The following is a 13,338-nucleotide window of genomic DNA, read 5'->3' on the forward strand; positions in this document are numbered from 1 at the left end:
CCTACACCTGGCCCTTCCATGGGATTACCTGGATTCAAACTGAAATGTAAATTTACATTCAAAGGAGCCGTCAAAGAATTTGGGCAAAATGTTGCCACAGGGAACCCTTCCCTTGTGAACGTCTCATTAAAGGATGAAAATGAATAAATGTGTTTCACTCCCAGTGCTGCAGGCGGCACCTCCCATCAGTAAAGCCTGGCATCTTCCTGCTCTTGACGCTGCAGCTGCATTTCTGCTCTCATTAGCACCGTGGCTGATCCTGTGCTTGTGCTGGGGGCCATTCAACAAAACAGCAGTGGCTGCGGGACGTGTGTGCCCAGCAAAGCAGCAGCTGCCAGCTCAGTGTTAAAGATACCCCACCTGTTGGCAACCCCCACCCCCAGGCTATGCCCTTCCTGCCTTGAAAAAACACTGGGGAAACGCCTGGGTCTTTCCCAAGCTGGTGGTTCAGTCACCGAAGCAGCCGATGGTGACCATCCCGCACAGTCCCTGCCGCGGGTCACAATGGGGCTGAGGTCACAATGCCCGGGCCCCGCCGGGCAGCTCCGCTGAACAGGGACTGACCCGCAGCAGCTTTGCCGGAGCCCCCGTGTCCCCTCCGGTGCCTGCAGCCCCCAGCGCAGCTCCTCCACGCTGCTTTTCGTCTCTGCCTCCTGCCTGCTCAGGTGGTTCCCATTTTTGTGCCTCCTTTGGGTGAGTCCCAGGTTGAAACTCCAGGCTCCACAGCCCAGGGACCTTTCCATCAGGGGGTGGGGGAGCAGGTGCCTCCTCATCCAAAAGGGGGGTGGTTTAATTGCAAGCTCTGGAGCTCTGCCAGCCTGCAAGACTAAAGTTTGTTCACGACTGTTTCACATATTCCTGCGACCCTCTTCTGGGTTGCGACCCACAGGTTGAGAAACATTGCTCTAGGGTTCAGCACAATGGGATACAGCAGCTGCTTAATGTCGCTGCATACGGGACCTCAGGCCTGGGGGTGAAGAGCACATCCAATACAATGGGCCATTTTTTTCCATAATTGTTATTTAGCCATTTCCTCCCCCACAAAAACAGTCATTCAGGCACCCATGTGAACATGTCTGTTCCTACAGAAAGTGCCTTGGGAACCTGCTGTTTTTCCCAGGTAAAAGTGTGTGTTGTTGCTGGGCCACTCCAAAACTAGAGCTGGGCAAAGTGTAAACGGCCCCAAGCAGGCACCGTTTGCAAAAGCCTTTGATGATTCTGTGGGCTGTTAACAAGTATGATCTTGCTTACCAGGTTTTTATGCCAGTGTATTTCCTTTGGGGTTAATAAACTTCTGATTTATGGTACTTTGAGTGAGGGGTTTTTTATTTTTATGCTATGAGCATTCACTGTCGGGTATGTAACACATGTAATGTGAAAATGCAGCGGTGTGACCAAGATATCAGTATTCTAGCACAGGTCTTGCACTTAAGTACTGGCTTCTGCATCTGTAGAAGAAAATCGTTCTGCTGGTGGTGTTGGTTGCACCCTCTTTCTTCACTCCAGTGTTGCGTGTGGCATAAGTGTCAGCAAAGGTAAAGGGGGTAGGAACTGCTCTTTATAACAACTGCAGTGCAGAAGTTTCCTTGCCCATACTTCACCCTGTTGTCTTTATTCCTAATACATAGCTGACACTTGAGCATCCTCACTTTCAGGCTGCTGTTCGTACTGTCATTCCCTAGAGCCGTTCCCTTCTCTCTCACATCGTTGCCTTAAGGTTGAATTTTACTTTGTGATCATATCCTTCTCCCCCTACTGGAAATTGTGTTTTCAAGGCAATAACATTTGAGCTCCTTTTGTCACTCCAGTGGTTACGGCAAATTTATTACCTTTCAGGGCTCTTGCTCTAGTGAGTGTCTCTATTGCAGCCTTCATTTTACATATCGCTCTTCCTCGAAGTACTTCCAAGGTTGTCAGCGTGTGCTTGGTTTGAGAACGCTGTTGCCGTACGAGCTCACATTTATATCAGCTTCCTCACCGCAGTCCACCTTAGCAGCAGACTCGCTGCTTTTTTGGGAGAACATGCCTTTTTGTGCCTGCAAGATTTTCGACTTGTTCGTTAAGGGCTGACTTTATACTCGTAGATGCAGTCTTGTGGCACATCAGTGCATTTTATTTGCTCTAGTTTCTTTGAATCGTTTTATAGGCAGATATTTGATTACATTTAACTCCTGCCTAGATTTTCATAACTAGCAGATGCATGCTGGTCACTTTAATGCTGACTTGTGTTTTATACAGACACAGCTGTCACTACAATATTTGCAGCTGTTGCTTGTAGGCAGTACCAAGCATAGCACAAGTATAGAGGTAGTGCTATCTATGTACTGAGGCAAGATCTAAAACCTTAACTTTATTAAGCTAAGGTATTATTTGAAATATTTGACTTGGATGTAAGAGAAACTTTTGGACATATGAATAGTGCAAAAAATAACACGTTTACCTAGCTGGTCTGCTCCCACTTGATGTTATTTATGCATAAGATATACTGCAAAACTCCGTTCAATGTGTGCTAGTATTACTTCACGTAAAACAGGGGATCTATTATGTAGCTCTCTATACGTTTTTAATATTCTTGTGCATGAGACTGTTCAATACAAAACAACACTATTAAAACAGCAGGACAGCATTTCTGTTCTTGATTATATTGCAGTGACGTTACTGACATGTGGCTTCAGTGGAATTAACTTTTGAGTTTACACTAACGTAATACATAAGCTGACTTTGGCCCATTAGCTTCCTCTTAAAACAGGCTATTGCTTATTTTTCATGCTATAAGAGATGTATAGTGAATGACTTGAGATGAGAGTTTAGGTATCCGTGTCCCTTTTGTTTCACTAAGGGGGAGCATGAAACCAATCCGAAAATATGTGGATGCGTGCAACCCTCTGCTACCTGGATATACAGGTAAATACTGTTTGGCTCTCCTTTCTCAGCCCTAAATCCAACTGAACGGTCCAGCGGAGAACTGCCTGCATTAGGGGAAATCCTCTGATGACAGACCTGCAATAGCAACCCCTATACTACTCCTTTCACAGGGACTGGGTTTGTGATGAGAGGAACGTAAGCATGGTTTAAAATCACCACTCAGCATGGCTGGTTGGGAGAACCTGGTACAGAATGACAGCGCTGGTTTTGAATTCATTTAATTGCATTAATTAGTTAGCTGATGGGGGACACACATATACAACAGTTTGATAAAGACCCAAACCACTTTATCAAATGTTCATTTTGGTTTAGGTCCAGGATTTTGTAGACATTTTTTCAGTTTAGACCAGGGCTGTCCAACTGACAGCTTGTGGATTGTACGTAGCCCCTGAAGGGTTAGCATGCAGCGCGCACACAGGAGGTTAGCCCTATTTCCTTAGCGTTTAACATAGTCAAAGCATTCGGGCTGAATGTTAAATATTACCTGATGCATTATACAACCATTCCTTATAATGAAAGTAAGTATGTACATGATAAAATTTGCTTTGGGACTTGCACTTCTGCATGAAATAATTGCTTCTATTGTTATACCGCAGTTTTGTTCTAATACAACCCTGATTTGCAGCAAGTCCAGAATGAAAGATCTGTAAATAATCATAAGTAAGGGCTATAAAATACAATGAATAGTATCAGCTTACCCCATTGATATATGGGACATGTGCCTTATTCACTGTTAGAGAAATTCACATAATAAAGTGCTTTGTCATAAAGGGATTGTACACACATAGCCCTTGCCAAAATGTGTTTTATTCTTAAGGTTATATTTCCAAACTAAGGAGGTCACGGTTCTTGTTATCAAGTACATAAATATACAAGAAATCATTTGAAGAGCTAAGCATGGCAGATAATTAAGTGTTTGATTATTTACCTCTGATTTTAAATGCTTATATACTTTTCTATTAGATCCTGGGAAATTTATAAAAAAATCTGCTAACATTGCAGGCTACATCCCTCAAAGATGCAATAGAGTTGGCACTAGTTATGGAAACGATTCTTTTGTGTGTATGACCTCCATGTACAATGCTGTCCAAAGAAACAACGACAAGAAGGATGAGCTAAGACTCATAGCAGCCACTACACCCCGACTTCCACCTATCAGCTGCAATGAAGATGTTTTACAAGCCCTTTATGAGTATAATTATAAACACCATCCTTATATGCTAGGTACTGTATTTAACTTGTAAAGAACGTGATTTCAGCTAAACATTCAATTAATGTTACTAGTACAATGTGAAATATAATTACAGTCTTCAAGGACACATTTAAGAACCAGATTTTGCCTTCAGGCTTGCTAGTGCATGGCCCTGATTTCAATGGGAATTGCACACGTGTCCAGTCAGAGACAAAATTTGGCCTTTTCACCTTCTATTTCTTTTCTAAGCCTTGGGTCGCCTTAATTCGGTACATTTACAGGTGCACACTGCTCGATGTGAAAGGATTTCCATGGGTCTTGCACCAATTCTAATTGTGTTGCATAAATGGGACTGCAAACAGATTCAGCCTGCGACATGTCCACAAAGCAAGCTACTCTCTAAAACCCACAGCCGACATTTCAAGTCTGGTGCTAATAACCACAGAAAAAAAGCATAAAATGAGCCAAAAGAACAGCTGTTTCCAGAATGTGAGATCTGACTTTCTCAGAGGTCTCCCTCCTGTTTTCCAAACCACCGTCCTAACCCTCATCTGAACGTCTCTGCAATGCCGGGGGGAGGCTGAGTTGGAGTTCCTTTATTTTGTGGAAAAGTGGCCCGTGTTTCTGAACTGCTGCACACCGACAGCTCAAATAAACTGTGATGGGATCTGCAGAAGTTCCTTGTCACTGAAAATTGAGTCTCTTACTTTGGTATCTAATCTTAAGACATTTCAGTTATGACATTTTTGCCTGCTTCGTTAGGACTGGATCCTGCCATCTGTGTGTCACAAGCAAAGTACCTTGTGGAGAAAGTGATCCTGTGCTAAAATATTACTCAAATGCAGAGGGGCGTGGGGGCAGAACTGAGCCTTTAACCCTTTAATAATGAGGAAACTTAAACAGGTTTTGAGTAAAAGCACAAAAAAAAAAAAAGTACATTTGACCCTGTATTGGTCCACAAATTGTACTGTGTATATAAGAACATTTTCCAGCAGCAAAACCTGTCTTGCTTTACCACACTAAAAGTGCCAGTGGCAGGAGTGTCATACAGCCACTAGAGACAAGAAGCTGTTTCTGCTAGGGTGAATTATGATTTTTAGAGGTGATGGTAGTTGCCACCCATTTCCAGTTTCTTACCTCTAAGCATGTAAATGGCTTCATTTATTTTATTAGGCAGATGAAGTTTGGCACATGGAACTGAATCCTATGTGAGCATATCTGAGGTATTTTGTAAAATCAAATGATAGAAATCCTGAGCCAGCTATGCCAAATGGTACCGGTAGCAAATGATAGTTGTGGAGATAGCTCAGCTCATCTGTTTGTGATTTTTGTCTTCAGCTACATGGACCTGACTTCTGACCTGGCTGGAGCCCGCCAAATATTTCCAAAGGAACCACTAGGTTTGCGTTCTAGCCGAGGAGTCCCTTCTAATTCTTCCTCATTCAGAAAGTACTAACGTCTGTTTCTCAGTTTCCAAACATTTAACTCTCTGTTCTAATAATAAACGGTGTTAGTTCGGTGCCGATATGGTTAATACAAGTTCCATAGTTAGAGTTTTAGTCCTACCGTATTGTCACCTTTCATTGCAGGTTTGGTTGGGGAATCACCCAGCCTCTCTGACATGTACAGGAAACTACGAAGTTACTCTCACATCATAACGCCTTAAAACGTGTCCTTCTCACTCTCGTAAGGATCACAGAGTATTCCAGGGATTCCAGTTCTCCCATCAGCCGTACCTCCTTTTCCTCCAACTCCTTCCTTTGCATAAGGGAGCTTATTTTGTAGGACTGTGTGAAGCTTTGGGTGCTGATTCAATTCGGAGGTAGGTTCGGCCTGATTTGGCAGCTGAATCTCCAAATCCGAATCGAATCAGGAGACCAATAAAAAGGTCCACATTGGATTGATTCAAAGCTCTCTGAATTGATTTGGAAAAGATTCACAGAGCTTTGGAGATTTGGGCAGTCCTCACTCCTGCTGCAGGGAGCTGGACCTGGACTCCATGCCGGTAAGTAGGGGGCGGGGACGGGGGGCTGGAGGAGGGGAGAGGAGACCATGGGGAGACCCCTGCCAGGCCCCATTCCCTGCCTGCTCCCCCAGCCCCCCACATGGCTGCCCTGCTCAGCGCTAGCTCCCAGGTCTTAAAAAAAAAAGCCCCTGCTCACTGGCTGTTGCCAGGAGGGGGAATGATCCCTGCTGCCCTGCACTGTGTGGCGGGCTCTGCCACCTGACCCCTGCCTGCTTTCCCAGCCCCCCCCAATCTTCCCCCCCGCCCCATTGGCTGCCCTGCCTGGCCTCAGCTCCTGGCTCTTTAAAAAATATTTAAAAAGCCCTCACTCACTGGCTCCTGCAGTGGCCTCACGGCTTCTGGGAGCTCATGGCAGAGTCCCCCACACAGCATAGGACAGTGCGGGGCAGTCCCACTGCTTGGCAGGAGCTGGTGAGTTCGGGTCTTTTTTTTTTTTAAGAAACAGGAGCTGGGGCTGGGTGGGGCATCTATTGACAGGGCTAGGAGAGCGGGCGGAGGATGGGCCTGTCTGATGGGGAGATTCGTCTGATTCGGCAGCAGCCAAATTAATTCAGGGCAGTGACTTGAATCAGCAAATCGAATCACTGTTCCCTGAATTGGCCTAATCCGAATCAGAAGCGAATACTAGCCACTTCTCACAAGCCTATTATTTTGTAGTACTTCGCAATTCATAGACTATTGAGTACCTTCTCTTCTTTGAGAAACATAGGCTAGGTGCAGATCTTACCCTTTGTGTGTATTATAGAAAGAACTTCAAAGCCATAACAAAACAGATGTTCACAGCACTTAAAGCACTTTAAAAAGGGTGGATCCTGCTCTAAGCTAACCCTTGATGGATGTGGTAATAGACTAAAGTGCTTTAGGTTAAGTGCTTTTTGAACATCTGTACCACACCCATCACTCTTCAGTGTCAGTTGCATTTTGCTGCCATCCCAGGGGTCCCTCACTTGTTAGCATTGGTTCATCTGCTCTGGGTAAGCACTGGCCCAGCCCTGTCTTCTCTATCATCTCCCTGCACAGTCAGGTGGGGGGAAAAGGGGGAAGAATGGAGCCTCCGCTGTGCAGACCCCCTCCCCCAAGCTTATAGGCTCGAGTCTTGGTGGGGGCTGAGCCAGGTCCACATGCCAGAGAGGCTCTGTTTCCAACCCCTACTGGATCCAGTTCCCAAAAAACCAGCTGGGCAACACCGTAGCTTCTGGTTGGAGGTGTCAACAGGCTGGGATGGGGGAGGGGAGAAGGGAGCCCCCTGCTGCAATGAACCCACCATAGCTTTCTGGCTGGGGCTTCTGGGAGGGAAGTTGTGTCTGTCCAGCAGGAGGGCTCCCTCGCTGCCCCCCACCCCAATTCCTGGCACAGCAAAAAGCCAGCCGGGCAGCCCCACGCTGCAGCTCCTGGCTGCAGTTGTCAAGAGGTAAAAAACCAGCTGGGCAGCCCTGTGCCATAGTTCTTGGCTGCAGCTGCAAAGAGGCTGGGGTGGGGGAATAAGGGGATCCCTTGGCCATGCAGACCCAGCCTAGCCCTCCCCCTGACACCCCAACCAGCAAGTTGTGGGGGGGTCCTCGCAGTGGGGTCTCCCTTCCCCCAACCATCCCCCTCAAGCCACTGCAGATAGTCGCCAGCTGGCAGAGGGAGTGGGGCTAGCTCTGGCAGCCTCCTTGAAGGTGTGCAGGAGTGCTCCCCACCTGCTAGCCTTGGCCAGTATGGGCAGGCACTGAGCCCACTCCCAACCACTGAACGGCAAATGTCTGTTTGGTTCATTCCTGCACTAACTTACAGCACTTTAAGTTAAGTGCCATAGAGCACTTCCTCCAAAGGACTTTTGGAATATCTCTACTCAGCCATGATCTCGAAACACAAAAGTTCTGGCATGGGGTCATAATTTGCCAAGGCCTTCGTGCTGCAAAAGATGGCCACAACAGGATCCTGCAGATCCTTGGCAGCCGTTATATGCACTAGACTGTTCCTAATTTGGAGTTCCTCAGTCTGGGATGAGTGCTTTTCTCTCTATGTCATTTCATCCACCACTGATCAGCAACGGCCTCCAGTGATTGAAAAATGGCAGCTGCTTAACTGGGCAAAGAAATATAACACTGCAGTTTAAAGCAGGAATTCCAGTTGTTTCCTATTAAAACGGCAGGGGACAGAATGCTATTTCTGGTGTTGGACTCAGGATAGAGCTAAGGTACTAATGTTCATGCACAAGCATTTGGAGATCACCGATTAGATCTAACTGAGTTCAATTAAAAAGCTCTTATTGACTCGGGTGTGTTTAATTGACCACTGGCCAAAGTCTAGAGGGTGTTTTCTTTTTAGTAAAGCAACAAGTCTTGGTGAAGTAAATTCTGACACCGTTTATATGACTTCTGGTTTGGGTTAGTGCAGTGTTTCAGGTGGCCTAAATAGCACTGCCCTGAGTGAAATGAATTTCGTAGAACCCCGTGAGAGTGTGCGCCAAGCAGTATTACATTACCTCCCTTCTGGGAGCAATTTTTTTCCAATTTGGGACAAACATCCCATTTTAGGGAATCTGCAGGGTCAGCAGGGCACTGCCCTGAAAATCAGGACTGTCCCAGAAAACTTGGGTTGATTGGACACTTTGACTTAGGACTTATTCAAAGGTGAGCAAGGACTTCACAATCTGCCCCGCATTAGAAAACAGTAGTGTTAACTAGGTACCACTAAGGTGTATATCAGAATAATGGGCACCTGTACATGCGCTGGACGTCTGCTCCAAGTTGTGCTAATTAGCACAGGTCTAAACAGTTTCGATTAATCGAGTCTCCTAGAGTGTGCTAATTAGCATGCTCCAACAGCCTCCGTGTAACATGCATTCAGCGTCCCTGAGCTTCAAAATGGCAGTGGGCACGCTTTAACTAAAGCTCATTGAATGAACTTTTGTTAAAGCACCCCGCCACCATTTTGAAGCGCAGGATGCTAAATGTATCTGATGCTGTGAACACTTCAATTACAGTCACTCTTGGAGCCTCTGTAATTAAAGTGCCCTCTACCCCGAAGCATGTGTAACGATGCCCAGTGAGATTACTCTTGGTAAGGGCCTGGCATATGAATTAACTGCACTTTTTTTGTTCAAGCAGGCATTTTCTTATTGCCTATGATAAAACAGAACCAGGTAATTTTCTTAGGCTGCTCAATGTAATTTGGACTTAAAAGCTATCTTATGATTTTTCAGGGACTAAGGAAACTAGGAGAACCTTGCTAGAGCCACCAATTCCAGGCTGGAGTGGGTTTGTGCCTAGGGCGAAGGTCACTGATCTTGGAGATGGTGTCCGCTACCATGAGATGGCCAAGAATTGCTACCAGGATTTTAAGAACATAATAGATCAAGTCACGTGTGGTCCTTCTAGTAAAATAAACAGGTAAGTTTATATTAGAGTTATATAATTATATTATATTATAGATATAATAATTATATTATATATATTAGATCAATAGAATTATATTAGATAATATACAGGTGAAAAGCATTATATAAGGTTATTATTTTATGAATGGCTTGATACACTAGAGCATATAAGCCTGTGTTGGTTTCTGAAGATTGCAGCATGGTGCATGTCCTTAATACTTGTATTTTAAAACCTTGCTTCTCTATTATTAGTTCTTAATACTTACAATAAAGAGCACACAAGAAGCACTGTATATGGAAGCATGTTAACTCATGTCTTGCATGTGCTGATGTTTTCTGCTGTCAATTTGAACCATGACACTTAAAGACCTACTTGCCGGGGGCACCCTGCCGATGACCCTTGTAAAGTATTTGCAGCATCTCCTGCTGCATGTTGGATGTAAGGTCTTGTCTTGGATCCACACCTTACTTGCATAAAGCACCCTTACACCACATGGTGATTCCTGAGGTCAGCCAGGAGCAAGGTCCTGCAGATACAACCAGTACTGCAAATCCACTTGGCAAAAACATGGCAGGTTTTTCTCTGCAGTTGCTCCTCAGCTCTAGAATTGCCTTCCTCTCGAGGCCTCCAAAATCCAAGCAATTTGGAAGGGATATAGGACCTTCCTATATGGGCAGGCATGTAGCCACCAAAGCTTGGCTGAGATGTGGTTTAGTGGGTCTCTGTTTTATGTGGCTATTCTAGTTCTGTTTTAAGCTTGTTTTGTTCTTTGGGGTTTGGGGGTTTTTTTGGTCCCGTTGTTGTGCTCTTGTTTTATAAGTTATTCTGTCCCCTTATTGCAAGCCTCCCTGAACCTTTGTTGGGAATGGCATCATATAAATCAAATCAATGAATGGATAAATAAATGACCAGTGTTGCTACCCTGGCACAATTCTCTCATGGATGTTCACCCACGGCGCGTTGTGCGCATCAGGACAGTACATAGCAGTAGCTGAATCCTCAGTCTCGAAAGGGCCTCCTTTTTTACAGCCAAGAGCACAGTCTGATCTTGGTGGTGCCTGCGTGTGAGCTCTGGTGAAGACTGAAAGTTCAGTGGTGAGATGAGAAGAAACTCCTGGGAACAGAGTGGTTTTTTAATCCAGCAATACTCGTCGGATGTCTACAGATGTCATTTATTTGTTTTGTCAATGATTTCAAACGTCAGGGTTTTTTCTATTTATTTGGCACTTTTATTGCCATAAAACTTCAGTCAGCGCAAAACTTACTGTCAACAAAGCCTTTGCAGTTGTCAGGAAAGTGAAACCAGAGGAGTAAACTAAGTGATTTGTGTCTTTTGTCCTGGGGAGGGCAAGGGTGCCGCTTTACAGGACTAGCAGCCAAAGAGGCCAGGGCTCCTAACAGTGGGGTCCTCCTATTTAATGGCTGAGAAAGGCAAAGCATTTGGCAGTTTGGAAGAGGTGGCAAGGCATCAGATGTGAGGTTCTCCATTCTTAAATCGGGTGCAAGGGAGTTCTTCCTTTCCTCCTGCCACCGAGTAGAAGTTCCTGCTCCTTCTCCCTCCAGCTGATAAGGAAATACATTAAATTCAGCACATCCATTTCCCATAGACTGGTGCTCAATCAACACAAACTCACCCCACATATGCCATCATGGGGTGCATTTACACGAGACACTTACTGCACTTTAGCTTAATAACACTGAGCAGTAGTGTGGCAGGTCAAAAACCATACTCATACGCTACTGCGCAGTGGCATTAGGCTAATGCACAGCAAGCATCACAGAATAACCGTGCACCAGCATTACTGTGCAGTAACTTTAGTTACTGTGCATTTAGTTAATATTTCATTAGGCAATTACTAGACTAAATGTTCAGTAACTAAGGCACTTTAATGAACGTGTAGCAATGTCCATAGCCTCTTTGTGAATCCTTGCCGAGGCTGTAATTAAGGTTTTGCTTTAGGGAGGCTGCTAATGCGCTGTGTGTCGAATGTTTCTCTGCAGTAAATACTACACTTCTTATGGTCATGATCCCCTTCCACACAGCTTTTATGGAATAAAGTAAAGAGGAAAATGCACTGCATTATTGGAGTTGCATGTATTTAGGTCAGAGAGCAGACCTTGGTCCAAAGAATGAAATCTTGGTCCATTGAAATGTATGGGAGATGCAATCTAAGACTCATTTTATGACTCCACTAGCAATGCCGCAGCATTCTCCCTTTGCTCACTTGATTCTGTGCTTTTGCAAAGCTCCCATAAAGGGCAATAGATATGAGGAACATTTGTGTGTTTTGGACATACAAGGAAGGCTCGGTGAGCAGTGCACTTCCAGATGGGAGAATACACATCTCCACGAGCTATGGATGAGACGGTTGAAATTCAAATCTGAAAACTATGTGCAATGTGGTACCGGCTAAGAAAATTCCAAAAGCATCCAAGTCCGGTTTTAAAAGGATTCATTCTGAATGGTCATTTTATATTATTATAGAGGCGAGAAGCCCGACGCTGAAGTTAGCCACACTCCAAAGGTGTACCACAGATCCTACAGGCCTGAAGGGATGATACCAAAATACACTGGTCACGTTCCACGTAAGGACTTTGAATGTCTTGCCTTTAAAAACATACAGTTCACTATTGCGAAACTGTTTTCCAGCACTGATTTACTACTTATTTATTTTGGTTGTTCCCTCTTTTTGAATTAAAAGCTTCCCATCCAATACTCTAGCTGCTCTTAACAATATTTTAAAAGCACCTGTTTAAATATTGTTGATTTACAGCAGTAAGAAATAACCCTGTGTCAAGACGATTGTAACAAAAACCAACTAGCCTTTCCACAAAATCCTCACCGGTTGCTTACCAGCTAACCCACCTCCTTAGTGGGGAGGAAGAAAGGGCCAACTTGGCAGTTCAACCTCAAGACTAGCAAACAAGGGAGAGAAGTGAGCTCCAATGTCTCAGACACTAATGGGGAATATTGTGCCAAATACCCCTCTTTTCTCTGACGTCAGTGGGAATCCATTGTAGGCACTCCAAGGAGGCCCTAAATTGGGTAGGGGATTCAGCATTTAAGCAATGGACGTTTGTTTCTTGCAGATCAACATCTTATTGTTGGAAAAACCTATGGAAACTTGTGCCGAAGCTGCTCTGCGTGCAGTCACAAGGAGGCGTGCTATGGCGCATATCTCACTAAGAAACATCGTGCCGAATGGAATCACCAGGAGAACAGGGAATGTGACGTGAAGAGCTGAGACACGTAATGCTTTCGACTTTGGCAAGTGCTGATTAAAAACCTAATTAAATACTATCTGTGATGCGTGTGTCTAAGCCTTTTAGGCTTGATTCCAACCTTTAATGCTTTATTATTTTGAGATGTGTCGTGCTTTGGACAAATTTCACTTGTGAGGCGAACATAAAATCAGGTTCTGTGAGTCATGAACTCATCTAGCGTTTAGCGCTCAGCTTTCTTTTAATGTCCTTTAGCAGAAATACTCAGAGACTTGTTCATTATAATTCACTTCTGTTTTCCTGAATGGAGGGCACTGAGTGTTTGGACTGCAGTAAAAAAATTACCAGGGCGAAAAATTCCAGAGAGCAAGAAATCTGCACCGTGGACAGGGATTCAGTACAGGAGGGCAGGCATCGTGTGTTGGGCTAAAGCATTTTAACAAGTAACATTTAAAATACTGCTTCAGCCAACGTTTCCAAACTGCTGACAACTGAGCCCCACTTCATAAAAATAGAATCATTCTTGCTGTAATTCAACCACCCCCTTTGTGATCAAAGTCTCCTCATTTATATTTATATGGGATTGACACATACTTGTTCCCCTGCCT

The 13,338-nt window shown here is 44.7% G+C and overlaps 1 protein-coding gene across 1 annotated transcript; it reads left to right on the forward strand.

Moving 5' to 3' along the window:
* The first annotated feature begins 2,788 nt into the window (after positions 1-2,788).
* SPMIP5 (sperm microtubule inner protein 5) lies at positions 2,789-12,755 on the forward strand. Its single transcript, XM_090057836.1, has 5 exons — positions 2,789-2,904; positions 3,928-4,149; positions 9,334-9,520; positions 11,994-12,094; positions 12,599-12,755. Exons 1-5 carry the CDS (start codon positions 2,847-2,849, stop codon positions 12,751-12,753), a joined length of 723 nt encoding a protein of 240 aa, XP_089913962.1. The 5' UTR covers positions 2,789-2,846; the 3' UTR covers positions 12,754-12,755.
* Positions 12,756-13,338: the final 583 nt, after the last annotated feature.

Source organism: Crocodylus siamensis, chromosome 7 (assembly GCF_052110815.1).
Source record: "Crocodylus siamensis isolate JL-2025a chromosome 7, ASM5211081v1, whole genome shotgun sequence".
In the NCBI taxonomy this organism is placed as follows: Eukaryota; Metazoa; Chordata; order Crocodylia; family Crocodylidae; genus Crocodylus; species Crocodylus siamensis.